The following is a 27,160-nucleotide window of genomic DNA, read 5'->3' as shown; positions in this document are numbered from 1 at the left end:
GGGGGGCCGATGGGGGTGGGGCCAGTCAAGGGTGGGGCTGCAGGAGGTTGGCCGCCTGGCCCTGCCCCCTATTGGGGTATAGGGGTGATTGGGGGCAGGGCTGGCCAGGGGCAGGGGCCACAGCGGGGTTGGCCGGCTGCCCCGCCCTTGATCTGGGTGGGAACGGCGGATTGGGAGTGGGGCCGGCCAGGGAGAGGTGCTGCGGGACGTTGGTCGCCTGGCCCCATCCCCAATCGGGCCGTTCGCTGGCTGCAGTGGGCAGCATAGCCACTGGTTTTTCCGGTCATTACAGCGTTTGGGTCACTGGATTTTTATATATGTAGATTGCATTTTGAAGAACTGCTTTATAGATCCTCATCTTTTTTAGACATTGCTGCCTCAGTTCCTGTGTAAGGCTTAGTATCAAAGAATCCATCCAGCGCCCTGACTGGTTTGGCTCAGTGGATAGAGCATCAGCCTGCGGACTGAAGGGTCCCAGGTTCGGTTCCAGCCAAGGGCATGTATCTTGGTTGCGGGCACATCCCCAGTGGGGGGTGTGCAGAAGGCAGCTGATCAGTTTCTCTCTCTTCGATGTTTCTGGCTCTCTATCCCTCTCCCTTCCTTTCTGTGGAAAATCAATAAAATATATTTGAAAAAAAAAAAAAAAAGAATCCATCCAGGGTCTCACTTCCCTTCTGGTCAGGGCACAGGCAGACAAGAACCTCGAGGGTCTGAACCAGACCCTCCTGTCCCATTGGGTCACACAGGCCCAGTCTTAGCCCAGGGCCCAGCCGTGAGTTGGACTTGAATCCTGACCTTGCTCCTGACCCACCACATCTTTTTTTTTTTTTTTAAATATATTTTATTGATTTTTTACAGAGAAGAAGGGAGAGAGATAGAGAGTTAGAAACATCGATGAGAGAGAAACATCGATCAGCTGCCTCCTGCACATCTCCTACTGGGGATATGCCCGCAACCCAGGTACATGCCCTTGACCGGAATCGAACCTGGGACCTTTCAGTCCGCAGGCCGACGCTCTATCCACTGAGCCAAACCGGTTTCGGCAGTGACCCACCACATCTTTAACTCGAGCCGCAGTTACTCTGTCTGTTAAATGGAGATGATTATACTTGCCTCCTGGGTCATGCATGGTATGATTTAAATGCAATCTATATATATAAAAAGCCAGTGACTGGAACTCTGGACTACCGGTCGCTATGCTGCCCACTGCAGCCAGTGAACCGGCCCGATCAGGGCAGGCCGGCCCCAATCAGGGCAGGCCGGCCAGTCAACCTCCTGCCGTCTCCTCCTGCCATCTCCTTCTCCCGACAGGCCCAGCCCCGATCCGCCCTGATCGGGACCGGGCCGGCTGGACCCCACCAGTGCACAAATTTGTGCATTGGGCCTCTAGTAAGGAATATAAAACACTTAGCTCAGAACCAGGCCTGTAATTCGTGTTTCATACACAGCAGCAATTTTTATTAACAATTTCTGCTCACAGGTCCCTCAGACTGTCTTCAGGGAGTGAGTTCAGCAAGAAGTACCCACTGGTCAGACCGAGCTATGAGTCCAAAGGAAGCCGTGGTCTCTTTGTCCTGGGTACGGCCAGCCACTCTGTGGATTACCGGAAATCTGCTGGGGGCTTCATCCATGGATTCCGATACACAGGTGAGCCCACCTCCCCAGGCTCAGGAAGCACACTCAGGTTTCCAGCGGCCTTCAAGGGATTGCTCATCAGTAGTCGGCTGTCATAAATTCCGAGTCTGGGGCAGACAGCAATGAGGTTCCATGGTCTGAGGATATGTCTAGAAAAGCATCCAACAAGGTATAAAAGTATGTACATCTGGGGTGCATGTTACATGCCTGTGTCCTGTCGGGTGAAGTGCCATGTATTGGTGAGAACGCTGAGCTTGAGGAATGTTAACCTGGGTTCCTCCCCCGTGGGGTGGCCTCAGAGGTTAGCTTCATAACCTCTCTAAGCCTCTGTGGGGTACCCTCACATCAGAGGTGGGAGTGAGGGGAGGCCCCTGCCCTCGCAGGACTGTGGTAAGGACTAGACAAGGCCATACCTGGGACCGTGCAGCTGTGAAGCATCACACGCAGTTTTTGGGCACTGACAAATCTGAATAAGAATTGCAGCTGGAGCCCTGGCTAGTTTGGCTCAGTGGATAGAGCGCTGACCTGTGGACTGAAGGGTCCCGCGTTCAATTCTGGTCAAGGGCGCATGCCCAGGCTGCGGGCTTGATCCCCAGTAGGGGGCATGCAGGAGGGGGCGTGCTGATCAATGATTCTCTCATCATTGATGTTTCTATCTCTCTCTCCCTCTCCCTTCCTCTCTGAAATCAATAAAAATATTTTTTTTAAAAAAAGAATTACAGTTGGGTTATATTCGTTCCTTTTCGGAGCCTTAGGTACTGAGGGTATAAATTTTCCGCCCTCTGGGGAGGCTGTGGGATGGGTGCTTTATTGCGTGGCAGGTGTTACATGAGCCCGTTAATCCTGTCATAAACACCATGAGGCCCTGCACCCTGCATTCTGACATTTCTGTGTTTAATTGGATGCCTCGCACAGCCTTAATGCTCACTTTTGCACATCACTATCCTTCCAGTTTGGCAGAGAAAGGTAGTTATGTTTTACTGTTGATTTCCAGACAGTATATTTTGCACCCCACATGTGTTGTCAGGACACCAGGGAGAGAGTGTTAGTTGTCTGTAAAGCAGAGTATTTGCAAATTGAACACACATGCACACACACACACACACACACACACACACGGAATGAGAAGAGTGTCTCGTCAGCCGAGTCCCCCAGTAAGAAACCCTCATCACCGTTCCCATGCCCGGCACCCTCCCTGCACCCGCTCTCCTGGCACATGCCGCCCCGTCCCTCTTGCTCCCTCTGTCCTCTGCCCCTTTCTTCCAGCTCATAACAGCTCCATGAGACACATCCTGTTATTTCAACTCCGTTTGGCAGACAAGGAAACTGGGGCACAGAGACGTTAAGTAATTTGCCCAAAGTCACCCAGGCAGTGGATGGCAAAGATGGAAATTGAATCCATATCTGCCTGACTGTGGTGCTCACAGCTAACTGCAGAGCTTCAGGCAAATGAGAAACAGACGTGGGTGTGTAGCCACAGATTGCCGTGGTCAGTACTCACTGAGGACCCTCCTGGGGGAGGGACGGGTGACTACACAGTACATTCTGCCCAGACCTTGCTCATCATTCATCTGAGAAACAGGCCCCGAGGGAGACAAGTAGCAAACAGTAAGGCAGAGTGAAGCCACAGAAGATAAAAGCTGGGCGGAAGGCACAGACCGGAACTGCTTGGAACGCAGGGCTTGCTGGAAGCCTTGCCCATCCCCCATCTCTGTTCTGTACCCTCCCTACCAGAGTACCCACCAAAACAACCTTTCTTTTAAAACAAAAGCAAATAAAAACAACAACTGTATCCTTCCTCTATTCGCACATCTTGAGTGGTTCCCCGTCTCCGCAGGGAGTTCCAGCTCCCAGCACGGCATTCGGAGTTCTGCGCAGCCAACACCGGCTCGCCCTTCCAGCCTGGCCCCTCGCCTGCTTCTCAAGAGGTGCCAGGCTCTCGGAAGATTTTGTTTCTTCACATGCGTGCTCCTTTTGTCAGGGCTCCGTTCCCGAACTTCTCTAGCCGTGTAATTCCTCAGCCTTTTGCAAAACTCAGCTTCACGGTGGTTTCCTCCAGAGAGCCAGGTGTCTGGTGAGGCTGCACACCTCGCTGTGACTGTGGGCCAGCGAGTCCCCTGTCACCTGAACTGCTGTGTCCTTGCCTTTCCTGGATTTGGGTGTTGTGTTGATTCGTTTTGGAAGAGCAGGCATCTGTGTGCGGTGCCCCAGTTTCACAACTGTATCCGGCAGCCCCAGGCACGCAGAAAACGTCTCCTGTTGTTTTAGACAGCGGTTGCTTTTCTAGCCTGACATACATATACAAAGCATTTCAAAATAGAACTCGGTGACAGATTGGGTTTAGGCTGTGAAGGAGAGGGAGCAAAGGGTCTCCATTGCGATGTCTCCCGCAGGAGCGGGGACTAGGCGAGGGGAGAGGTTGCAGAGGAAGGCGCCGGGTCCAGTTTTGGCACACCACATGTGGAATGATAGCTGCGGGGCTTCCCTATGCAGGTGGCAAAGGCAGGGGGCAAACACGGGCCTGGGGACCAGATTCGGCCACGCCCCTTCACTTAGCTGTCCTCTGTGGCTGCTTGCACACCAGAGGCGGAAGTGAGTAGCGTGACAGCCTCTGCCAAGCCGAAAATGCTTCCACCTGGCCCTTCACAGAAACCACGGGCTGACCCTGCTCTAAGGCATCTTCTGGGCGTCGTGGTACAGTGTGTCTGGAGTTTAGAGACGTTGATGGGGACTTTATGTCCCTCCTGATGGCAAAAGACAAATTCTTCGTTTCTAATGTATTTTTATTGATTGCAGCAAGGAAGGGAGAGGGAGAGAAAGAGAAACATCGGTGATGAGAGAGAATCATTGATTGGCTGCCTCCTGCAACCCCCTCTGGGTATGGAGCCCACAACCCAGGCACGTGCCCTGAGTGGAATCAAACCGTGACCTCCTGGTTGATAGACCCACGCTCAATCACTGAGCCACATCGGCCAGGAAAAGGATAAATCCTTAAGTGCAGCATGCCCTCCCTCCCTCTGGCCATTTCAGTGCGTGCTGTTCACCGGCTGCTGGAGCATCGCCACCATGGTGTCGCCTGGCCCGCCACCGAGCACCCCATCACACAGCTGACCAGCTGCGTCCTCCGGCGCGTGAACGAGGCCTCTGGGCTCTACCAGATGTTCAGTGTGCTCGCCGATGTCGTCCTGTTGAAGGAGTGAGTCACCCACCCCACCACGCTGCCCCTCCGCCGCCTCACCTTACCCTCGTCACACCCCTGCCTTTCCCAAGTGTGGAATAGCCCAGTGGTTCCCTCCTAAGATGAAGCCTGAGGAGAAACAGGGGTGAGGGTAGGGGAGATGGATTTATTCTGGAGAAAAATCAGTGAAATCACACCACCAGCTCTGCAGACAGTCAGTCCTGAGTGTGAACCAGGCTGTGCCTCTTTCTACCTGTGTGACTTTGGGCAAGTTAGTTAGCCTCTCTGAGCCTTTCTCTCACCTACAAAATGGGGGTAAAGTGGGGGTAATGCATAGAAAGCATTTGGCACCAAGTAGATGAGCAGTAAACTGCAACACCAGTGAGATTCATGAGTTCCCTGGGGCTGGGGCCAAGCTGGCTCCTTCTCAGTCCAGTGTAAGGGGACACTTCCTGAGCAGGAAACTGTAGAGGGGCTGGAGAGAGGCCTCCCAAGGACGGGTGGCAGGTGAGAAGCAGAGGAAGAACTCTCAGAGGAAACAGCGGGCCCAAAGCCAGGGAGTGCAGCAGCACACCAAGTTCAGGTCGGCCTTGACCCTCTCACCTTCACACTCATTCACCACACAGACCACCCATAAGTCCCGTTGGCTCTCCTTCAGGTTATCTAGAACTGACCTCCCCGCACAGCTCTGCCCTGCCCCTTGGTCCGGAACACAGCATCTCTCACGTGCACTGGTCCAGCAGCGGTCTGCTCTCAGCGCATGGCCAGGGTGGCCCTTTAAAACACAAGTCCCACCAGTTCATCTCTGTTCAGTACTCACTGGGCCCGGGGCTTCCCCTCAGTCCAGATGAAACCAGGTGTTCCCATCGTGGCTTACACAAGCCTTCCTTGACCTGGCCCCACCCATTTCCCCACCCCCCTCGCCGGGCCCTCCCCTCAACTCCACTCCAGCCACCCTGGCCTTCTTCCTGTCCCTTGAACATACCAAGGCATGCGCCCCGTCCCAGGGCTCGGCTGTCACATCAACGTGAGCTGTGCAGGGCTGGTCAGAGTCCGTGTGCTGTTTGATTGTCACTTCCTGGAGGGAGAGGGGCACGTACACACAGGCCCACATGCACACGCCTCACCTCTGCTGCAGCACTGAGGGTCTCGCCTCCCATCTGCCTTGGTCCCAGGAACGGCACAGCATTCGAGTACCTGGAGGAGTTCCCCATGCAGATGCTGGCCCAGCTGGAGGCAGTCACCGGCAGGCAGGCCAGGCACGGGCTCTTCGTCATCAACATGGAGTACGGCAGAAACTTCTCTGGGCCCGACAAGGACGTCTTCTTCTATGACCGGTCTGTGGGGTACACGGAAGACGCCTGGCAGTCTAACTTCCTGCACCCCGTCATCTACTACTACAGGCACCTCCCCACCGGTGAGCTGGCTCTGTGCTCCCTCCCGCCTGGGCTTTCTTGAGGTGGGCACTCCTCGGGCCCCACTGGGGATCGAGGGGTCACCATGAGTCCCTCCCACAGCATTCCGCTGACAGAGGAGGACCGCTGGGGACTCGGCCCCAAGACAGGAGGTCCAAGAATGATAAGTGCTGGTCCCAGATTCTGGCCTGCACCGTGACCTGGGCAGGGCACACATGGGGTGGCATGATCTCCAGGCACCACAGAGTAGAGGGACGCGGTCTTGCTGTGTGTCTCCATAGGAGGCTGATCGTGGAGTGGGGAGGGGGGACTTGGAGACGATTCGACCGAACAGGGAGAGGAACTGGAAGCGGTTAACGCAGGAGTGGAGCGGTGCAGGGCAGAAGAGCTGGGAGGTGCTCCCAGGTCTGTCCTTTGCCTGCTGTGCAACCTTGGACCGTTTATTAACCTCTCTGAGCCTCAGCTTCCTCCTCTGTCAAATGGGGATAAAAACAGTCCCTTCCTTCCTGTGTGAGGATGAATGAGATGATAGATACAGAATGCCAGCACGGTGCCTGGCAGAGTAGCTACCAAGGGGTGAACCACCCGGGGAACCCAACTCCTGCTTCAGAACTTGAAGGGCTGGCACTTGGAAGAGAATGATCTGAAAAGGGCAGAGGTAGTATCAACAGGTCCAAGGGGCAGGACCACAGGTGTATATCCAATAGAAGGAGCAAGTAATATTGGAGCTGTCCCACAGTGGAATGGGCGGCCTCCTAGAGCCAAATTTCCCAGTACAGGGGTGGCTGGGTCATGGCCTGAGCCATCTGACAGGGACACCACAGGGGGGACCCACAACAGGTGGGAGACGGACTAGGTGAGCTCTAAGACCCCTTCCAATGCTGGACCCGAGCCTCCTCACAGAAAGACCAGTTTTGAAGCAGCCATAATAGACCTCAGTCTACGTGAGCCTTAGAGAAACATCAAGTTCAAGTGGTTGGTCTGAGTTCTGCCCTCTGATAGCACAAGGGACAAGTCTAGTTTTGTCCTGCTTCCTCGTGCTAACCTTCCAAGCATTCGGGGATGGCTGTGGAACAACGGACCGCAGCCAGCGCAGAGCTGTCCCAGGAGAGCCGAGCTCACGGGCATGAGTGAGCGGGGTAGGCGTTGGGAAGGTGCGGGAACCACGCCGCTGCCACTGACCCCAGGGTGGGAAGCCAGCTGCTGGGCTCTGACGCGGCCCTGCCTCTCCCCCACAGAGCAGGAGGTGAGGTTCCGCCCTGCAGACTGGCCCCTGCCACGGCCCGCGGCCATCCACCACATCCTGGAGGACTTCCTGACAGACTGGACCGCCCCCGTGAGCCACATCTTGCCTCTGAGGCGCTTCCTGGAGAACTGTCTGGGCACCGATTTGCGAAGCTTCTACGCAGGTAACTTACGTGCCCCGAACGACAGAGGGACTGAGCTCGAGGGCGGGAAGAGGCCAGAGAGATCATGCCCTGAGCGGTTCCAGGAGGCACAGCTAGAAACCCAAACCCAGGGCTCCGTTTCCCACAACGTGGTGGACAAGGTGTTCACAGAAACCCCTCCCAGACAGCACGCCTGAAAACGCCGAAAAAAGAACTGGCAGGAAAATTAGGAAACTTCCCAGAGCCAGATACTAAGAAAAGCATAAACCCAGGCTGGACGTGGGCCATCTGCTGGCCGTCAGCAGGCCGGGCCTGGGAAAGTGAGCAGCACTAGGGGTAGGAAGGTGAGGCTAGAGCAGGGGGAGGTGTCTGTTTAGAGACCTTCAAATAAGCTTGGGTCTCAGTGGGTAAACTAGGAGGCAAAGAACCCCCAAGACGGAGATGGTAGAGACCCACCGGGAGGGGAAGGCAGGGGGTATTGCCCCTGATGACTTCCAACCACTAGGCCTCACTTGTGAGTTTGGGGCCAAACTGCACACTGTCGCTGTGGTACAGCAAACACCTGTTACGCATCCGTAGTATATAAGGTACTACTCGTACCAAATCAGGTGAGAGGCGGTCAGTCCTTGTTTCATCCCGGGTGACATCCTCGGTCCACTTTGAAATAAAAATGTGAATGTGTACATTAAGAGAGATGGCTTAAAACAATAGTTTAAATTCATCGTCCACATACATGTAAATGCTCCAACAGAGGAGAGTCATAGAGCAGAGTACTAGCAAACTGTCGGCTTACACGTGAAGTACATGGAACAGGACTAACCTCAGCTACAAAGCCCCTGCCTGTCTCGAGGTTTCAGGAGTACACAGAGATGCCGGGCCTGTTAGGGAACTCCCACCCTGAGTCTTGGCTGTTACGACTGGATCATCACTGGCCCTTTAGCCTCCTGGCTCCCGCTCCCTAGACACTAGTACAGGCCACTCTATGTCAGTGCCTTGAACTCGGAAGAATCCTACCTGGCAGAGGGCCAGCTGGCAGAGGGCGGGCCTTCTCCCCGCCCCCTTAGATGGTGTGCTGGGCTTCTCTGCCCCCGGCCCCTGCAGGGGTGATGCGCATCATCAGAAGGGGGTGCTTGCCAAAAGGCCACCTTGCTGCCCCTCCGCCATCTTCCCCTCACACCTGCTGTCTTCCCTGCTCGGAGAGGGTCGTCAGGGACCCTCTGTGCTGTAAGTCAGAACTAAAGTGGGAAATATTATTTGTGTAGCAGCCTGCTCACCCATGTAGGCCTCCCAACATTCTTTGCAATACCAGGGTGGACAAAAGTAGGTTTACTAGTACAGCGGCACTGTGACATTCTTTGGAGTTAATAAAGCTGTTGTAATAATTATAACCTGCTTGTCTGACATTCGAATGACTGTAAACCTACTTTTGCCCACCCCTGTTTGCCCATTTTGTGAAATAAAAGACTCAAGCTGGTTTTCTGACACTCACTCCATTTTTCCATCCTGTCTCAGTCCCTCCGAACACTGAGCCCATATGTTTCATCCTTTCTATCTTTTTAAATCAAAGTTACGTAATACCTGGCTACAAGGCCTTTTCCCACCTCCATTCTCATTCTCCAGAAGGAACTGCTTCTAGCTCTTCTGGTGTTTCTTCCTATTTCTAAATAACAAGTACCCGCATGACTGCCTCATCGGCCGGATGACCCACCAACTGCTGTGGCACAGCGGAGGGTCAGTCACAGCGCCGTTGACCCGTTTTGTCTTCGTGACCCCGCAGCGCTGAGAGCAGGGCTCGCACCTGGCACTTGCCACTCAGATATGGTCGAGGGAAGAAATCTTTGCAGGCAACTCTGAGCTCAAAAGGGGACGGAGTCCCACCCCAGGCTGGCCCGGGCAGAGCATCCTGCTGGCCCCGTCTCTGGAAGCTGAGTCATCTCTGTGGTTTGCTTTCATTTTGGAGCCTCATTCTTCCCAAATGCTGGGGTAGCCGATTCCTGGAACGACTGAAGGGGCTGAGTTCCATGGCCACTCGGTCAGAAATGAGACACCCAGAAAAGTCAGCTCCCAGGCTCAGGGATGGAGGGTCCTGGGGGAGGCCCCGGCAGCTCCCCCTGCACCTCGCCCCACACCTCTCAGCCGGACTCATTCATCTCCTTTCGCTTTTCTCTAGAGTCCTGCTTCCTGTTCGCCCTGACACGCCAGAAGCTGCCGCCCTTTTGCCAGCAGGGATACCTGAGGATGCAGGGGCTGGTGGGAACCGGCAGCCTCCGGCAGCACCGAGTGGAGAGTGGGCTCCTGCGGGACTATGCCGCTGCGGGCAAGCGCAGGGAGGACAGTGGCCAGTGGCCTGGCCTCCGTGAGCCAGTAGACCAGCCCGAGGCTCCAGGGCCTCTGGACCAGCCCCTCAACAGCAACAAGGAGGAGCTGTGATGTGCGGGTCTCTCCCACCCAGGCCTTCCTTCCCACAGCACCGTGCTCCCACCGTGTGTGATTGCCAGAGGCCACTGGGATCACTGCAGTGGCCCCACCAAAGCCACACAGAGCGCGCGTAAGGGCTACGGGCGGCCATGCGGCGGTCTCCTCCCCTCCTGTTGGCGTCCACAGTGCCCAGGAGGGGGGGTCCACAGAAGGACATCCTCTGCCGGTAGGAGTCGCCTCCCACGGCCAGGCTTGTCTGCAAGTGAATTATCGCCGAGCACCAGGCTGGCCTCAGTCTGTCCCCATCAAGTGCCCAGTGGTTCCTTTTCCTTCTGGTCTACTCTTCAGACGGGCCTGTCGGTGGAGGTCTCACAGATGAAACTCAGCCTCATCTGCATAAGGGTTAGTGGCAGCTCTTTAAAATAAAAGCTCCAATAATCCCAATTACCTAGGGCAGGTAGGACTATTACTCCTGATGAAGACAGCAGCTCAGAAAGGTTGGGTGACTCCCAGGGACCCAGCCAGGAGTCCTGTCTGCTGCAGCCTGTCGCACCTCACAACACTGCCTCTCCTCGCCCCCATCTCTGTTTTCAGAAAGGGGGCCGGGGCCCTGGGGAGCTGGGCTCATGGTCCTGGTCCCAGCGGGCTGGCATCAGGCAGAGATAGCATCTTAGCTAAGCAGGCGCTCCCTGAGAGACGTCCTGCTCTTTCTCTCCGGGACTGCTCCCTGGTTCATCTTTAGTCTCTGTTTTCTTCTTCCACCCTGCCCTCTGGCTTCCTGAACGGTGCCTCACCTGGCGAGGCAGATCAAGTTTTGGCACCTTCCTGCCTTGCTGTGGGTTGCTTTTGGAGGTGGTTTGCCCGCTGTTTGAACAGAGCCCGCTCAGCTTGTGCGGAGACATTTATAAATGCGTTTGCATGATAACAATGATGGATTCCATTCCAGCTCCCTTAGCTATTCTGGCTCTTCCTTGTCCTTCCTCACCAGGGACCTGTTCCCTTCTTCACTCTCCCATCAGGCATTGCAGTCCTGTTCTGAGTAAGCCATGGGAAAGCATTGTACATAAAGCAATCGTGGTTTCTCAAGGTCGGGATTGTAAGTGATGCTTTCTCACTGATTTTTATAGCCCTTCATTGCAGCCACTCAGAATGTGAGGGGCCTGGGCTTTCTGGCCCCGCAGCCTATTTCTGGGACCATTCTCTTGGCTTAGGTTCACATTCCTTCCCTACCTGCCCCACCCCCTTATCTGCAGATGCCTCTCCCTCCAGTATTGGCAGAGTTAGAACAATGGGACTCCAGCTAAGGCAGGAGGCGTTTACCCAATGACAATACTTGGCATAGTTTGCACACAGCTAAACCTTCTACATTCAGGGTCTCTCCCCATTCCCAGGGTGTAGGGTTCACTGTGTCTCCTACAGATTACAGGTAAACCGACCACCCTTCCTTTTCAAAACCTTTTCAAATAAGTATTTTAATTAGGACTGTACCCATAATTTCATACACATCTTGCCTACCCGATTACTGAAGACTGGCTGAGCCCCTTTTCCAATAAAAATTCGAGGTGCTGTAACATGGTTTACTGATGCCTGAATATGTGACTTTCCCATCGTCTGCCAACTTGTTAATTCCATCAGCATATCCGCCAGCCTTATTTGTGTTCAGTTAGACATGGTTCCATTCTTGCTCAGCTGATTAGAGATGTCTGAGCAATGTCCCTGGTATTATAAATTAATTAGAGGCCCGGTGTACAAATTCGTGCATGGGTGGGGTCCTCGGGGTGGCCTGTGGAGATCGGGGCCCCAGCTTACACCCCCAGCCTCACAGCCCCGCCTGGCACTGCCTTGGCCTGGTGCTGCCCCCTCACCTGCTCCACCATCCCGCCTGTGGGGCAATCTATTGGGGCCAGGCCCCCTGCCCACCCCTCCTGCCGCCGTTGGTCTCCATCTGCAGGATGATCAGTGGGGCAATCAGGCCTCTGCTCACACCCACCTTGGCCTGGTGCCCCCTACTCACCTGCTCCACCATCCCACTGCAGACCCGCTCTCATCAGGGTGTATGGGGGCAGCAGCACCTCCACTGCCGCCTGCTGCCAGCACCGCATCACCAACACCTGCCATGTTCTGTGCTGCCCACTGGTGGTCAGCACACATCATAGCGAGCAAACAACCGCAGGAGGGGACAATTTGCATATTAGGCTTTTATTATTATAGATAGTTGGCTTCAAACAGAGAAGTACTTTTTTCCTATGAAGATCATTGCTGCATTTGCTGGAGATCCTATCTCCATCTTCCCTCCTAGCAGATCTCATTGTTCCCAGCTGGACCAAGTTCCTCTTCCAGCCAACGCCTGAATTCATTAATTCCTTTTTTTTTTAATATTACAAAGCTATTGGTGCAAAATAGACAAATCAGTGAAATAAGAGGCCAGAAACAAACCCTATTCTAAGTAAGAAGGAGGTGATTTTTTAAAAAAATCACAAACCAATGGAAAAGATTGTGCAGGACCATGCAATCAATAACGTTGGACTAACTGGTTAGTAATTTGGAAAAGAAAATGCATCTCATTTTAGACCCTATATCATACTACAAATCTAATTCCAGATGAAATTTTTTTAAAAGCCATATAGAAACCGGAGATGAAGAGGGAGTACTTTCATAAAAGAAAGGCTATTCAGGTTCAGAAGTAGCAGAGTAATTCCCCAGACAAGAAAGTTCAACATTTCCAGGTACACCCATCTAGCCTGTACCTAATTAATGGGATTAATGAGATTATTTTAAAGAAATTGGTAAAAATTAAAAGGCAAAACAGCATGGGCAAAAAATAATTACAGCAAACTATAATAAATATCATTATATATAGAACTAATTGAAAAAAAAGGAGAAAAATCAAGTTAAGTGAACTATGGCACATCCAGCTCTCAAATTATACAGCTCTCAAAAACTCTAAAATATGGTGAGAGATGTATAATAAAGCGAAGTGAAAAGCAGGATATTAAATTGTAGTTGCAACTTCTTTAAACCATATAAAAATAGAAACCTACATACTACAGAAAGGAAGCCTTACTAAATGTCATCAGTGGTGTGCTAAGATTTGCAGAAGTCTTTTTGTTTTTTGTTTTTTGCTTTTTTCTCTTGTCCAAATTTGTGGTTATACTCTGAAATAAATGCATTATTTTTTTAATCACATCTGATTTTGGAATTTAAAATTGCTGGGGGCGAGTCTAGCTGGTTTGACTCAGTGGATAGAGCATTGGCCTGCGAACTGAAGGGTCCCCGGTTCGAGACCAGTCAAGGCCACATGCCCGGGTTGTGGGCTCAATCCCCAGTAGGGGCATGCAGAAGGCAGCCGATCAATGATTCTCTCTCATCATTGATATTTCTCTCTCTCTCTCCCTCTCCCTTCCTCTCTGAAATCAATAAAATATATATTTTAAAAAATTGCTGGGGGTGAGTGGAGCTGGGGCCCTACCCAGAGGACATGCTCTGCCCCTTGGTCCAAGCGGTACCTGTGCATCATCCTGTCTCCCCAGCTGAGGAGACACTGCACCGAGTGCGGGGAGAGAAACTTCTCAGTCTAGAGAAGTGAATTTTAAGTGGGTGTGTTCCTCTTCTAAAGTCTTTGGACTGACTGACCCAGCGCTTCCTGAGATCTCTGGAAGAATCTTCCCTCCCTCCTGATAGAAAATGAAAGATTAGAATCCTCATTTTGTGGAGGTCTCCTGGGTACCAAATCCACTCTGTTGGAGAGCCCCAATTCCTTCCACCTGATAAAATTGGGGTGTCCTGAATATAAGCATAACCCATGGACACAGACAGTAGGGGAGTGAGGGCATGTGCTGGGGGTGGGAACGGCCGGGGAGAGGTCAATGGGGGGAAAAAGAGACATGTAATACTTTAATCAATAAAGAATTTAAATTACTAATAAAAAAAATTGGGGTGTCCCTAAAAGCTGCCTAGAAATGGACTCACCAAGAAGTGAATTTGTCTGCTAAGCTAATCATAACATCTAATCATTTATTGAGTACCTACCACGTGCCCAGAACTGTGGTGGTTTTAAGATATGTCCACAAATTCTTTGATATTTCTCCCCCAAAGAGGTGGAGCTCCATTCCCTCGTGTTGGGTGTGGGCTGGACTTAGTGATTAACTTCTAGCAAATAGAATACATCAGAAATGACAGGATGTCATGTTCAAGATTAAGTTTTTCAAAACACATTCAAAACGGCCCTCTTGGTGCAGTGGGCAGTGTGTCAGTCTCATAAAAACACATTCAGCCCTAGCCAGTTTCCTCAATGGTTAGAGCACTGGCCCACGGACTGAAGGGTCTCAGGTTCAATTCTGGTCAAGGGCACGTACCTCGGTTGCCAGCTCAATCCCCAGCCCCAGTCAGGGCACATGCAGGAGGCAACCAATCGACGTGTCTCTTTCACATTAATTTTTCTCTCTCTGTCTCTCCACCTCCCTTCCACTCTCTCTAAAAATCAATGGAAAAAATATCCTCAGGTGAGAATTAACAAAACACACACACACACACACACACACACACACGCACACACACACACATATATTCATCGACCAAGAAACTGTGCTCTCCCCACCCCCTCTCAAGACACTCCCTGGGGGAGGCCACCTGCCATGTCAAAAGAACATCCAGTTTGCACTGGCCCACATGGCAAGGAACTAAGCTGCCAACAGCCAGCAAGTGAGTGAGCCTGGAAGTGGATCCGTCTCCAGTCCAGCCTTCAGGTGACTGCAGCTTTGGCCACCACCGTGAACACAGCACCATGAAAGACCCTGAGCACAACCACCAGCTAAGTAGCTCCCTGATTCCTAAGCCAGAGAAACTTTATCTCATGGTTGTTGTTTTAAGCTGCTCAATTTAGGGGATGTGAGTATGGCTCAGTTGGAGCATCATCCTGTACACCAAAGGGATGGGTTCGATTTGGTCAGGGCACATGCGGGAGGCAACTGATTGATGTTTCTCTCTCACATCAGTGTTTCTCTCTCTCTCTCTCTCTCTCTCTCTCTCTCTCTCTCTCTCTCAATATCAATTTAAAAGTCTAAAAAAAAATAAATAAATTGGGAGGGTTATTTGTTACACCGCGATAACTAATACATGCACTAAATAGCTTTGAAAATCCACTTCCTTTGAGCCATCCTCTAAATATTAAATAATTAAAGCAACCTTCCCTCATCACCAGCCCTATGAGTTTCCTTCATGTGAACACTGGGTGACAAGAAATTGAGACCAAGCAATTCTCAAACCTAGGAAAGTGTGTGGTTCCCACAGGAGGCACAGACATGTTGAAATGCTGATTACACAAAAGGTACCCCCACACAGAGCACTAATCCACTGCATCAAACCAGCTCCCCTGTGGCCCAGGCAGGGTAGGATGACCCAGGCAGGAAGAGGAAAGCTCGAGTCTGGAGCATCGGCCCGCGCCAGTCAGCCTCAGGATCCTCAGCTCTCTGACCAACCACATCATCATCCCCACAAGCCAAATTGTATTCTTCCCAGAAAAGGAACCGGAGGCTGCATCATTTCGCTGCAGATGCTTATTTTTTGAGGATGGTAAAAATGCTGACTGGGGAATGCTTTTTGTCAGGCTGCAGGCTTTAAGAAAGCATTGAATTCAAACTGGCATCCCAGACGGAATGCAAATCTGCTACAAAGTGAAGTTGATGGACAAATATATGAGATGCTTTAGCCCAAGTATTTAATCCAAGTACATCACACGACCAATCCATCAAACTTGAAATAAAAAAATAGCATGCAACAGATGTATTTAAGCAGGGAAGAAAGGACCAACAGAACGTCTCACTCCTCTCTCAGTTCTGCATAAATCAGGCTGGTTTGCCTTCTCTTCCAGAGAAAGCCCCACGCTTGCAGCAACCTGCGGTCTTCCCAGTGTGTCACCTGCTTTTTCACTCTCTTTGAGACAGTACTATCTCAGACCAGTCTCTCAAGCCACTATAAATTAATTAGATGCAGAAAAGTCCTACCAACAGAAAACACAGCAATATCTCAACATGTGCAGTGTGTTATAACCTACCACTGTAATTTAGAAACAAAGCAACTATAAAAAGTATGTGAGATGAGCCCCTTAGCATCAACCATGTTTAGGTTTTAAATAAGTCCGTCTGTCAGGAAAAGAAGAGGTGCCCAAAAGCCTCTGTTGTGAGGCACTGTGGTAGATACGTAGCCAAAAACTCTACGACAATTCCTGTCAATAGGTGAGGTCCATGTCCCCTCCCCTTGAATGGGGTGCCCTCTAGGACCGTTTGAACCAAAAACATGGTGGAAGTGGTGTCATGGCAGTTTCTGGGCACAAGCCCCAAGAGACTGGCAACTTCTACCATCTCTCTGGGAACCCAGCCACCATCCTGGGGGGTAGCCCCAGGAAGGGGCCCATGTGACAGTCAGTACCAGCTGGCAGCCATGTGGGTACACCACCTTGGAAAGGGATCGTCCAGCCCCACGTGCCCTCCCCACGTGGAGCAAAGAGGAGCTGTCACTGCCAAGACCCACCCAAATTTCATATTTATGAGCAAAGTAAGTTTTTGGGTGGTTTGTTACACAGCCAGAGGTAAGTGGGATAAGCACCGTGGAGCAACACGTAAAGGCAAACTTGTAAGAGCAGGCATAGTATCTGCTTTAGTGATTGTTAATAAGCATATTACAAAGATAACAGCAGAACACGTCCATCAAGGCACTTTATGTGAAATACAGCTGTGGCATCGCACCATTTGATGTATCTACACTGAGGGATCAATGACAAGGAAAAGAAGTATGAGCAAGTTAAATAAGGAAAGGCCGGAGACGCGGTTGGTACAGGTTATGTGGTTGCCCGAAATTAACAGGTGGAAACGCGGGCGTCTGATATCTGTCGTTCCTTCCGGAAAACCACAAGTAGCCGGCAGACTATCAGATGTGCAAGTCCGAAAGACAACAGGTATCTCCCTGAGATCGACACTCTGCACGGGAAATGGATTTAAACTGGCCCTGCACAACTGTCCCTGACCAAAGGACCCTCCTCCAACATCAAAGACTTCCCGATTTTATCAGACGTCACTGACAAGGAGTTATGTGGCAGATGGAAATATTATTGGGCTTGAAAAGAAGAGCTCCTACATGCATGTTTATGACTGGCATGCATGCCTTCCTCTGGAGGACCCACTCAACTCTATGGGGGCCACCCACCATAGCGGCAGATGCATGCAGACTGGCCAATCGTAACTGAGCCAGAGTTAGACACGCGACCCAAACAAGGCTAATCAGCCTCTTGCCTGAGACTTGATATGCAGACCTGGGGAGGGAAAAGGACTTTGCTCTTTTTATTTTATTTTTAAATATATGATTATTGATTTCAGAGAGGAAGGGAAAGGGAGGAGAGGGAGACAGAAACATCGATGATGAGAGAGAATCATTGGCTGCCTCCTGTACGCCCCCCACTGTGGATCGAGCCCACAACCGGACATGTGCCCCGACCTGGAATGGAACCGTGACCTCCTGGTTCATAGCGCGATGCTCAACCACAGAGCCAACCAGCTAGGGCAGGACTTCGCTCTTTTTAGATTGTAAAAACCAAAGCTTGTCCTTTTGTGACTGGCAGTAGCCACCTTTCCCACTGCATGAAGAATGAAACCAACACGCTGAGGGAAACCAAACAAGGGGTGGGAAGTCGCACAGGGCTCAGTAACCTCATTTGAGCCCTGATCCCATTAGGGCTTACGGTAGCCTCGGACAGCCGCACCCTTGAACATGCCAGTCATATGACCCAAGAAGTCCTTTGCCATGAGCTGGTTTGAGTTGGCTCCTGACACTTACCACAAGAGTCCTGACTTATACAAGCCTCAGGGAGGGAAAGTCTTGGGGACAGGGGTAAGGGGCTTCCATTCACAGGCCACCACAACTAAAGCCACCGCTCACTTCAGTCTTTCTTTCCTCCTCTCACTCAACAAACATCTACCGAGAGCCTACTGTGATCAGGCCCAGGGTTAGGTCCTACACCGATGGATGATGGATCATCATAATACATTAAAAGTCACAGTAAACTGTCGGTGCTGGGCCTCTGGAGGCTAAAACGGAGACTTAGAGAATCAGAATCCCTTTCCTCATAAAGCTGACAGTCCCGTAGAGAAAACAGACTAGACGAGCAATTAGTCCTCAGGATAAAGAAAGGAGAGGGTGCTGAGGGGTCATATGAATGTCGGGTCCTCCCCTCTATTCCCACCTGTGACACTGTGGTTCATAATAAGAAATGTCTATTTGGTCTTTGCCCTTTTTCTTTATCCCCCTTTCCTGTCCCCATTACCTAAACCTAATACCACCCAAAGATGCCACCCCCAAAAGACCATCATATTGGAGGTTAGGGCTTCAATATATGAATTGTGGAAGGACACAAATATTCAGCCCATAACAGCCCACATATCTTTCTGCTTTACAGATGATAGGTCATCAGTAAATCTTCATGGTGGATGAGAATAATTGGGTCAAGCACTGGATTCTAGAATAGAAGCAAAATGATCTCCTTAAGACCTAGTCACTGATTCCTTTGAGGATAATCTGAGTCATCCTCACAGACAGGTAACTGCTTCCTTGAGAGAAGCTGTTTATATCAACTAGATAGGCCTTTAACTCCCCACAGGTCTGTTCCTTCCTACCTTCCCACCCCTGGGCGTGGGCTCAGCGTTCCAAGGGCCCCCAGAGAGGATGGCTGCCACTTGGGTCCACTGGGGAAGCCTGAAGAAAGCTATAAACAAAGAGAACACTAACAATTGTTCCAACATAAAAACAGCTGGCTGAGCTCCAAGACAGAAACCACTTGGTGCTGTAAGAGTTGCGAGTTTCGGGGAACAAAGCAGAGGTGGCAGAGACCATGTGCACATAAGGGAACAAAAAGTTAAAATAAGGGACATGAAACCCGTTCCCAACTTCGGCTTCCTGTAGCCCTGAGCTGAGGAGCTGCCACCCCATAGAACAACGGAGTGTGTCCTCCGCGTGGCGGGTTCTCAGGCTGCTCGGTAAATGTTGAAAACCTCCGTTCATAACCATGGCAGCATGGCTAAGCTCTTCCACTGCTGACCATGACTAGCCCGGACCAAACCCTCTCACCAATAACAACTCTGAATAAGATGTGTGTGTTTGAAACGTTACCTGAAGACACCGAGATCCACCAGAGCAGGCAGCAACTAGAGGAGCTGACACACTGAAGAAGGACATGGCATTCGGTGAGCTTTTCACTTTTTAAAGCCTTCCCCTGAGGACAGGTCTGAGATAGCACCACACGGGGCAGCCCAAATCCCATGACAAACCCACGATCTTGCTGGGCTTGAGGAACCAGAGAAAGGAGTGAGGGAATCCCACAGAGGTGGGAGTGAGTAGGTAAAACCCTCAAAAAGAGAAACACAGGAGCCCCAAATTCTGCATAATTTGTACAAATCTCTGGCTGACCCCGAACTACCCATGTGTGGGGTAGACTACAAGCAGCTCAGCTAAGAAAAATGAACTAAGGCTTAGTGGCTGCTCACCACAAAGGAGACAGAGCTTAAAGTTCGAATTTAGCTAAATCAATTGTCCACTAAAACAAAACAAACAAAATTTTGGGAGGGATATACAGATCCCAGAGCATCTACAATGAGTCATCACAGTGTCCAACTGACATGGAGTTGACCCAAATGCTGATTATATCAGACTAATATATGAGAGAGAGAGAGAGAGAGAGAGAGAGAGAGAGAGAGAGTGTTTTCCTTTATTTTTAATAATTTCTATTCTCTCAGTGAAATTACCTATCTATTTACTAATTATGAGCATATTTTCCTTTATGTCTTTGAGTATATTTATAATATCTGCTTTAAAATCTTTGGCCCTCACTTGGTTAGACCATCATCAATGGAAAGATTTCACCGCACAAGTCCAGGTGATTTTGACAGTCCATTCATTAAAGCTGGCGACTGAAACGAAGGAAGGACTGTGGAAGCAGCAACAGGAGAGAGCCAGGTGGAAGTCTGCTTTGGCGCCGTAAAAACGTTATAGGAAAGAAGTGAGCCAAGGTGGGGCTGCTTTGGCTCACTGGGAAGTAAAAGTCACAGTGAGAGAAGTGAGCCAAGGCGGGGCTGCTGTTAGTTCACTGGAAAGTAAAACAAAAAAAAAAAAGTCTCTGTTCTCCCCGACCTCTCTCTCTCTCTGACTAGGGTGATTGAAGCTATTTATTCTCTGGCTAGGGAGGAGAGATATAAACCATTTGTTCTCAAGTGTCCTTGGTTAGGGAAGATAAGGTCTTGCAATTCACTAGCTGTTTGTAAGTTGTTTAAATTGCTTGGCCTTGCTTAAATTATCTCATCTCAGTTTCCCCATTCCACTTGCCCGGGAATTTTCCTACCTTCTTACTATCCCGCCTCACTACCACATCCTTGCAGGTCAGGATGCTACCTAGCTGTGTGCCCTTGGTAAGTCACATGACTTTCTCTAAGACGGGATTTGCATATCTGTAAGCAGTGTCGGAGGTACATACCGCCAGCTCCATTTCACAGAGGAGGAGGCTGAGCCTTAGCTGGGTTACATCACAGTGCACGCAAGTGGCAGAGCCAGGACTCAAATCCAGGTCCACGTGGGTTCCACGGATCTAACGCCAACACACCCGAGCCCTGGCTTCCCTGCACAAGTGTGCGATTTGCACTTCCAGCAAAGCCTATCATAAGACCTAGTGTTTGCACTAAAGGTACCTTTTCAAAGGCTTTTTACGTGTTAACTCGTTTACAGGTCATAGTAAAGACTCGGTAGAGCTGAGTTGTTAAGGATACACCGGCTGGGGCCAGGCTGCCTGGGTTTGAGTCCCAGCCCTCCCATTTGCTTGATTCATGGTCTAGGCCAGTGGTCGGCAAACTGTGGCTCGCGAGCCACATGTGGCTCTTTGGCCCCTTGAGTGTGGCTCTTCCACAAAATACCGACTTCTGCGCATGGGCCACGAAGTTTCAATCGCACTGTACGTGTGCGCCCGCACGTGGTATTTTGTGGAAGAGCCACACTCAAGGGGCCAGAGAGCCACATGTGGCTCGCGAGCCGCAGTTTGCCAACCAATGGTCTAGGCTGTTATTTATCTTTCCCGGACCTCAGTTTTTCTCATTGGTAAAATGTGACTAATAGCATCTTGCTTACTGTGAGGAGAAACAGGAAAAGCGCTAGAACAGCTGTGAGGCATGTGGTAAAGACCCCAGATGTGCTGTCCATTATTTCATTGTTATGAAAGTTCCCACCCTTTCTGTAGAGTAAGCATTGTCAGAGCCTCAGACAGATGGGCAGCAGTGCCAGAGGGTGACTGCCTTGCCCGAGGGCACTCAGTGGGTGAGGGGCCAAGGCCTGTGGAAGAAGTAGTTTCAATTCTGGGCCCAGGGCTCATCATTTTGCTAACCCACAGCTGCCTCCTGTTCCAGGATGGGGAGGCGGAGTGAGCCAAAGGGTGAGGGATGAAAGAGGAAGGGTCCTCCGGGCCTCCCGGCCCCAGCCTCTCACAGCTGCAGACTTGACCCTGCCCAGCGGAACCAGGGCCACGTGAGGAGCCTCGCTGCAACCGTGGGCAGGATGTGGAATGAGCCTGCGTGTGCCCACTGAGGGCACTGGTCTGGCAGTGGGTGGGCAGGTGTGGGTGACCGCACACGCCCACCTACATCACAGCCATGACACTCCACATCTACCCTTGCAGGATGAAGCCGTCACCAGTCTATGAAGGGAAGGTTATGTTACCGTTCCAGTGCCAAGTCTATGTTCAGAAAGGGATGAGGCGGGCACTGGGTAATTGCTGGAAACAGGGCAGAATGTGAATCACGTCAGACTATGAAACCACACTGCAACACATAGGCCATAGTTCCAATTGTTCTGCAACAGTGTTTAACAAAGAATTACCATCAGGACGGAAACTGAAAACAAAGATACTCCAGGACCAACACCCCTTGGAGAGGAACTCACTCTCAGCTTAGACTGTGCGGCCCAGCACCGCTCTCTGTTTTTTGTTTGTTTGTTTGTTTTTAAGGTGTCTCTCTCCAGCCATGAAGTTCTCCGACACGTGGTCAGGGAGAAGCACCTTATGCCCTGCGCTCAGCCCTGCAGACCTGGGGGAGCCCATGCCCCCAGGATGTGCGCAGCTTGCCTGGGCCGCTGTGCAGCAGGCTGAAAGAACCACACTGCCGCCGTGTGGGCGCCTCTGCTCACAACCACTGCTGACGGGCTGCCGCCGGCTGCAATGTTTGAGCCCACGTTGCTCTGATGGCCCTAGAACAGGGGTCCTCAAACTTTTTAAACAGGGGGCCAGTTCACTGTCCCTCAGACCGTTGGAGGGCCGGACTATAGTTTAAAAAAAAACTATGAACAAATTCCTATGCACACTGCACATCTCTTATTTTGAAGTAAAAAAACAAAACGGGAACAAATACAATGTTTGTATTTGTATGTGGCCCGTGGGCCGTAGTTTGAGGACCCCTGCCCTAGAATCTAGGCTCTAGATGGCTGGCTGGTCCCTGAGGCTGAGTGGAGGAAAGGCAGCAGTCTAGCGTTAGATCGGACCTCTGCTAGGGGAAGTACAGCACCTTTAAGCTTCCAGCTCCTACTATCTGGGTGACCCTGGACAAGTTACTTAACCGCTATGTGCCTCGGTTTCCCCATATGTAAGTTGGGGGCTGTAACAGTACCAACCTCATAGGGCTATAGGGTTAAATGAGTTAGTGCATGTGGGGTGCTTAGAACAGTGTCAGTTGTTTGGTAACTTTTCAATCTATCAGTAGCTTTCAAACCCTTTGACCACGATCCACAGTAAGAAATACATTCTAGAATCTATCTGGTTTGGCTCAATGGATAGAGTGTTGGCCTGTGGACTGAAGAGTCCCAGGTTTGATTGCCATCAGGGCCACATGCCTGGGTTGCAGGCTTGATCCCCAGTGGGGGGCATGCAGGAGGCAGCTGATCAATGATTCTCTCTCATCATTGGTGTTTCTATCCCTCCCTCTTCCTTCCTCTCTATATTAATCAGTAAAAAAAAATTTTTTTTAAAGTTAACTTGGCTTACTCAGAGAGCCTTCTTAAAAAAAAAAAAAAGGAATACATTCTATATCACAACCTAGGACAGACATATAGAAATAACTTGAACAAAATAATACTTGTAACATGCAGCATTCTCTATTTTCAATTCTGTTCATCTTTTTATTTATTTATTTTTTATAGCAAAAGGTGGACATTTATTGAGAAACAAGCACAGATTCCCACGTGGGGAGGGGGAAAGAGTCCCCCAATTCTGTTCATCTTTTTAAAGCTGATCACAACCCACTGAATTGATTTCATGAACCCACTGGTGACTCACATATCACAGTCTGAAAAACCACATAAATACCAGACAGGTAGCAGTAGAAGCTTTACCCGGAGCTCAGGCTGCCAGTCCTGGCTGCCTCCCCTTCCCCTCACCCCTGCACCCTGAACCTGCCTTTGACTTGGCAGACAAGCTGCCCTACAGCTGAGGAGCCCCTTTGTGGCCTAGCATGAGTGCCGCCCTCTCTGCGTGCCTCACAGGCTCCCTCCTTCCCTCTGCAGGAGGGAAGGAGATTCATTCATCATTCATCCAGCCCTGACAGTGCACCAGGCCCTGTACCCCAATCTTCCTGCAACCTCACAGCCCTGAGAAGAAGGTATCTTTGTTCCCATTTCTCAGATGACAAGTCTGAGGCTAACAGAGGTAGAGTGACTATGGTGTGGCTGAGTTGTTGAGCACTGATTTATGAACCAAGAGCTCACATGCTCAATTCCTGGCCCAGGTTGATGATTCTATCCCTCCCCCTTCTCTCTAAAAATCAATAAAAACATATATATATATATAATTTAAAATAATACATAGGACTGGTTTTCCTTTGGATTTGGAGTGTGAATCAAGCAAGGGCATTGGCCTTCCAGAAAATGCTGAGGAAATGCTGAATAGGGTTAACAGGTGGCTCTGGAAGAGAAAGTGCTGGAGACACAGAAAAACAGAAATGAAAATGGACAGGGTGGAAGTGCCCGGCCAGATGGCATCAGGCATCAGCAGGAACAGCTGCACCCAGGGATGCTGACCTCAGGAGAGCCAGGGGGGCTGGGGGTCCCCCTGTGGATCACCCCTGTTGGCTCCAGTCCTAGGTGGGGACAGAGGCTAAGCAAGAGTCAGATAAGGTGGAGAAGGCCATGCTGCCAGGCCCTCACCTAGTCTTCTGCCTGCGATGAACAAGGGGCTTTATTAAGTAGAATCTGGCTGACATGGCTGCTGGTGCGCAGGGGATGTGCACCTATCCCAAATATTCCCTCACCTCATCCCAGAAGAAGGCCCCTGGGCAGCTGTGGCTGTGGCCCCGCCCACCTGGGGAGTGAGGGAGTGAATCTGCCAGTTGGACAGAGGAAAAATAATTTTGTGATCAAAATGAATTGCGGGGGTGGGGAGAAGCATGGCAATGACTTTGGAAGGCAAAATGGGGCTATGTACGTGGTGGGGAAAAGGGTATTTTGTGGTGGGAAGATTTGATGAGGATCCCAGCTGTCTGTTCACGGAACAGATCATCAGAATACCTACTATGATGCACCAAGCCCTGAGGTTAGCAATGGAGAGACAGAAGCCGACAGTCTAGTGAGGAGTGAGGGGTAAAGAAACAGTAAGAACAGAGTACCGAGTGTGTTGACTGGCAGACGCACAGGGGCTGTGGAGGCTCAGGGAAGGGTCTCCAGAGACGATGCTTAATCTGGTATCTGGAAGCCTTTTCTCGGGTGGAGGGAGAGTAGAGGGAAAAGCCTCCCAGTTATAGGGACCAGCAATACCAAGTACAGACGATGCAGGCGTTCTGAGGTCTGGGGACCAGAGGATCCGTGACCCACAGTGGGTTCTCTCGGCTTCCTGCGGGGAAGACTTCAAATGCCAGCATCGTTTAAAGTGAAAGTGGTTTTATCAGTGAAGCAGTGAGGCCGAGAATGGGCTGCTCCACCAATAGAGCAGCTTCTTTAGAGGAATTTGCTGCCTTTATTGAGATGCATGTAATCCTGGGTGTAGGGAATTCAATAAGGGACAGGAATATTCAAGATATTCTGGGGAACAGGGTGGAGATTTCTCTGGGGAGCTCAGTCAGCCTTTCCCTGCCCTTATATGGGCTTTCTCTTTCCAAGCATGATGGTGTGGTGTGTCATTAGCATGTAATGAGCATATAATGAGGCTGGGGGTTACCACCAGGTGAAATTAGTTGCCGTGTTGGTCCAAGCTGGTCTTTGCTGGTTTTAAGCCACAAATTCGGTGTGAGGGTGCTCGTCCTCCCTCCTCACAGCGCCTGTAGCTTTTACTGACTGCAGCTGTTCCGCCACATACCCCATCTCACAGGGAGGGGAGAGACATTTACAAGAGCTCTGCAACTGCAATTGCCACTGGCTGGAGTGTAGGCTGAATGGAGGTGTGAGATGGACCTGCTTCATGACCTTGGACAAGTCATGGAACCTCTCTGACTGCACTCGACTCCCTTAGATATCCAAAGATAGGCAGCTCAAGGAGCATCTACTAACATCCCCTGTGAGTGAGGCACTGTATCAGGTTGGTGCTGGGCATATGGAGTCAGATGAAAGCTACAAATCCCTACTTTTTAGGAAGCATATGGTCTAGTGAAGAGACAGACACTGCAATGTGTTCTGTGAGAGTTATGAACAAAGCACTCGAGAGAAGGAAGCAATTAATGCTGCTCAAAGAAGAGGGGGTGAGTAGTCTAGGTGTTCAAGCAAGTGGAGAGAGGGAAAAACACATTTCAAATGAAGCAGGGGTGAGGAGGAGAACACACTGATGTATTCACAGAACCATAAGGGGCCACGAGTGCTTGTACCGGGTGCAGAGGAGCCAAGAGGTGGTTGTGACCCCAGCCTGGGACACACAGATGCCTAGACCCCTACTGTCAGACAGGGAGGGACTGACGTTCCTCTGCCCTCCAGGTTCTTGTAGCTGGTCTAATAGTCAGATAGACACAAGGCAGATTGGCAAGATAAAATAACCAGGTTTCTTTTCATACATATGTATGAGAGCCCCGCATACAGCAGTCAGAGACCCGCGTGCAGGGGAGGTTCAGAGATAGAAAGAGAACCGGGTACAGAAGACATTCTGAGCCAGGGATGGGGAAAGGTGCCTTGGGGGCGCCACAGGATCGTTGCAAAATGAATACAACAGCCGTTTAGTAAATAGAAGTTTGCTGTGTCACGTAGAGCAGCGGGCGCCAACCTTTCGGACCTCACGGACCAGCAGTGGTTGGCTGATTAAACACCTACATCACCGATGTAGATGAACTGGAAGAGATGATCGCTGCCCTAGAGTGTGGTCCTGGGTTCGATTGCAGCCGAGGGCATGCACCTTAGTTGCAGGGCAAGTGCAGGAGGCAACTGATCAGTGTCTCTCACATCGATGTTTCTATCTCTCCCCCTCACTTCCACTGGTTAAAAATCAATGGGAAAATATCCTCAGGTGAGGATTAACAACAACAAATTATCGCTGATAATCTCTTTATTATGGGCAAGGCCCCTAATTCAATCTCTTCTAGATAGTTCAAGGGAGACGCAGATGTTGCTCTTGAGCCTGAGGCTAAAACTGCCCTCATCTCAAAACAACCCACATCCCCCAGGAGCACGTCTGGGATGACAAGCTCTGAACTCGCAGCGTGAAGGGCCTTTGCCTGGGGCCTCAAAGGCAGGCCCTCCAAGAATCCACACCGTCTGATGCCCGAGAAGCCCAGCCCTCCCTGCCACATATTGGGAAACTAAAGCCCGCGGGGCACACGAACTCACTCAGTTGCGTGGTACAGAAAAGGGCAAAAGCGGCCTCCTGACGCCCAGTCTTACGCCTCTTAACGGACACTACAGCTTGCAGGAGCTGAGCTCCCTCATTTGTAGACATGGACGGAAAGGACCTCTCAGCACCTTAGGAGTTTGGGGAAGACAAGGAATGAGGCAGAAGGATGGGCAGTGGTGGCTGAGCTTAAAGCAGACTGAGACTCCAGAGTCACACCTCCCTCCCTCCTCTCCCAACAGTACCTCCCTCGCGTTCCCGCCTCCTTGCACCTCCTCTTCCGGACCCTCCTCTTGGGCCCGCCCGCCTCTTCCGG

General features: G+C 51.0%; 1 protein-coding gene and 1 long non-coding RNA gene across 2 annotated transcripts in view; one reads left to right on the top strand and one right to left on the bottom strand.

Annotated features, from left to right (window-relative positions):
- Positions 1–11,605, top strand: part of FOXRED2 (FAD dependent oxidoreductase domain containing 2) — a 16,511-nt gene extending 4,906 nt beyond the window's left edge. The window contains exons 4-8 of the mRNA XM_036300233.1: positions 1,481–1,647; positions 4,666–4,831; positions 5,989–6,230; positions 7,467–7,637; positions 9,787–11,605. Of these exons, the coding sequence (XP_036156126.1) occupies positions 1,481–1,647; positions 4,666–4,831; positions 5,989–6,230; positions 7,467–7,637; positions 9,787–10,046 (1,006 nt within the window). The 3' untranslated portion in view covers positions 10,047–11,605. The remainder of the gene's footprint in view (positions 1–1,480; positions 1,648–4,665; positions 4,832–5,988; positions 6,231–7,466; positions 7,638–9,786) is intronic.
- LOC118651247 lies at positions 5,459–27,160 on the bottom strand. Its single transcript, XR_004966140.1, has 3 exons — positions 27,090–27,160; positions 5,799–6,152; positions 5,459–5,588 (listed from the first exon to the last, which is right to left on the bottom strand). It is a non-coding gene; the product is annotated as an uncharacterized LOC118651247 (long non-coding RNA).

This window comes from Myotis myotis, unplaced genomic scaffold (assembly GCF_014108235.1).
Source record: "Myotis myotis isolate mMyoMyo1 unplaced genomic scaffold, mMyoMyo1.p scaffold_m19_p_3, whole genome shotgun sequence".
Taxonomy (NCBI): domain Eukaryota; kingdom Metazoa; phylum Chordata; class Mammalia; order Chiroptera; family Vespertilionidae; genus Myotis; species Myotis myotis.
Note: the sequence above shows the minus strand (reverse complement) of the source record. Positions and strands in the feature narration are given on the sequence as shown.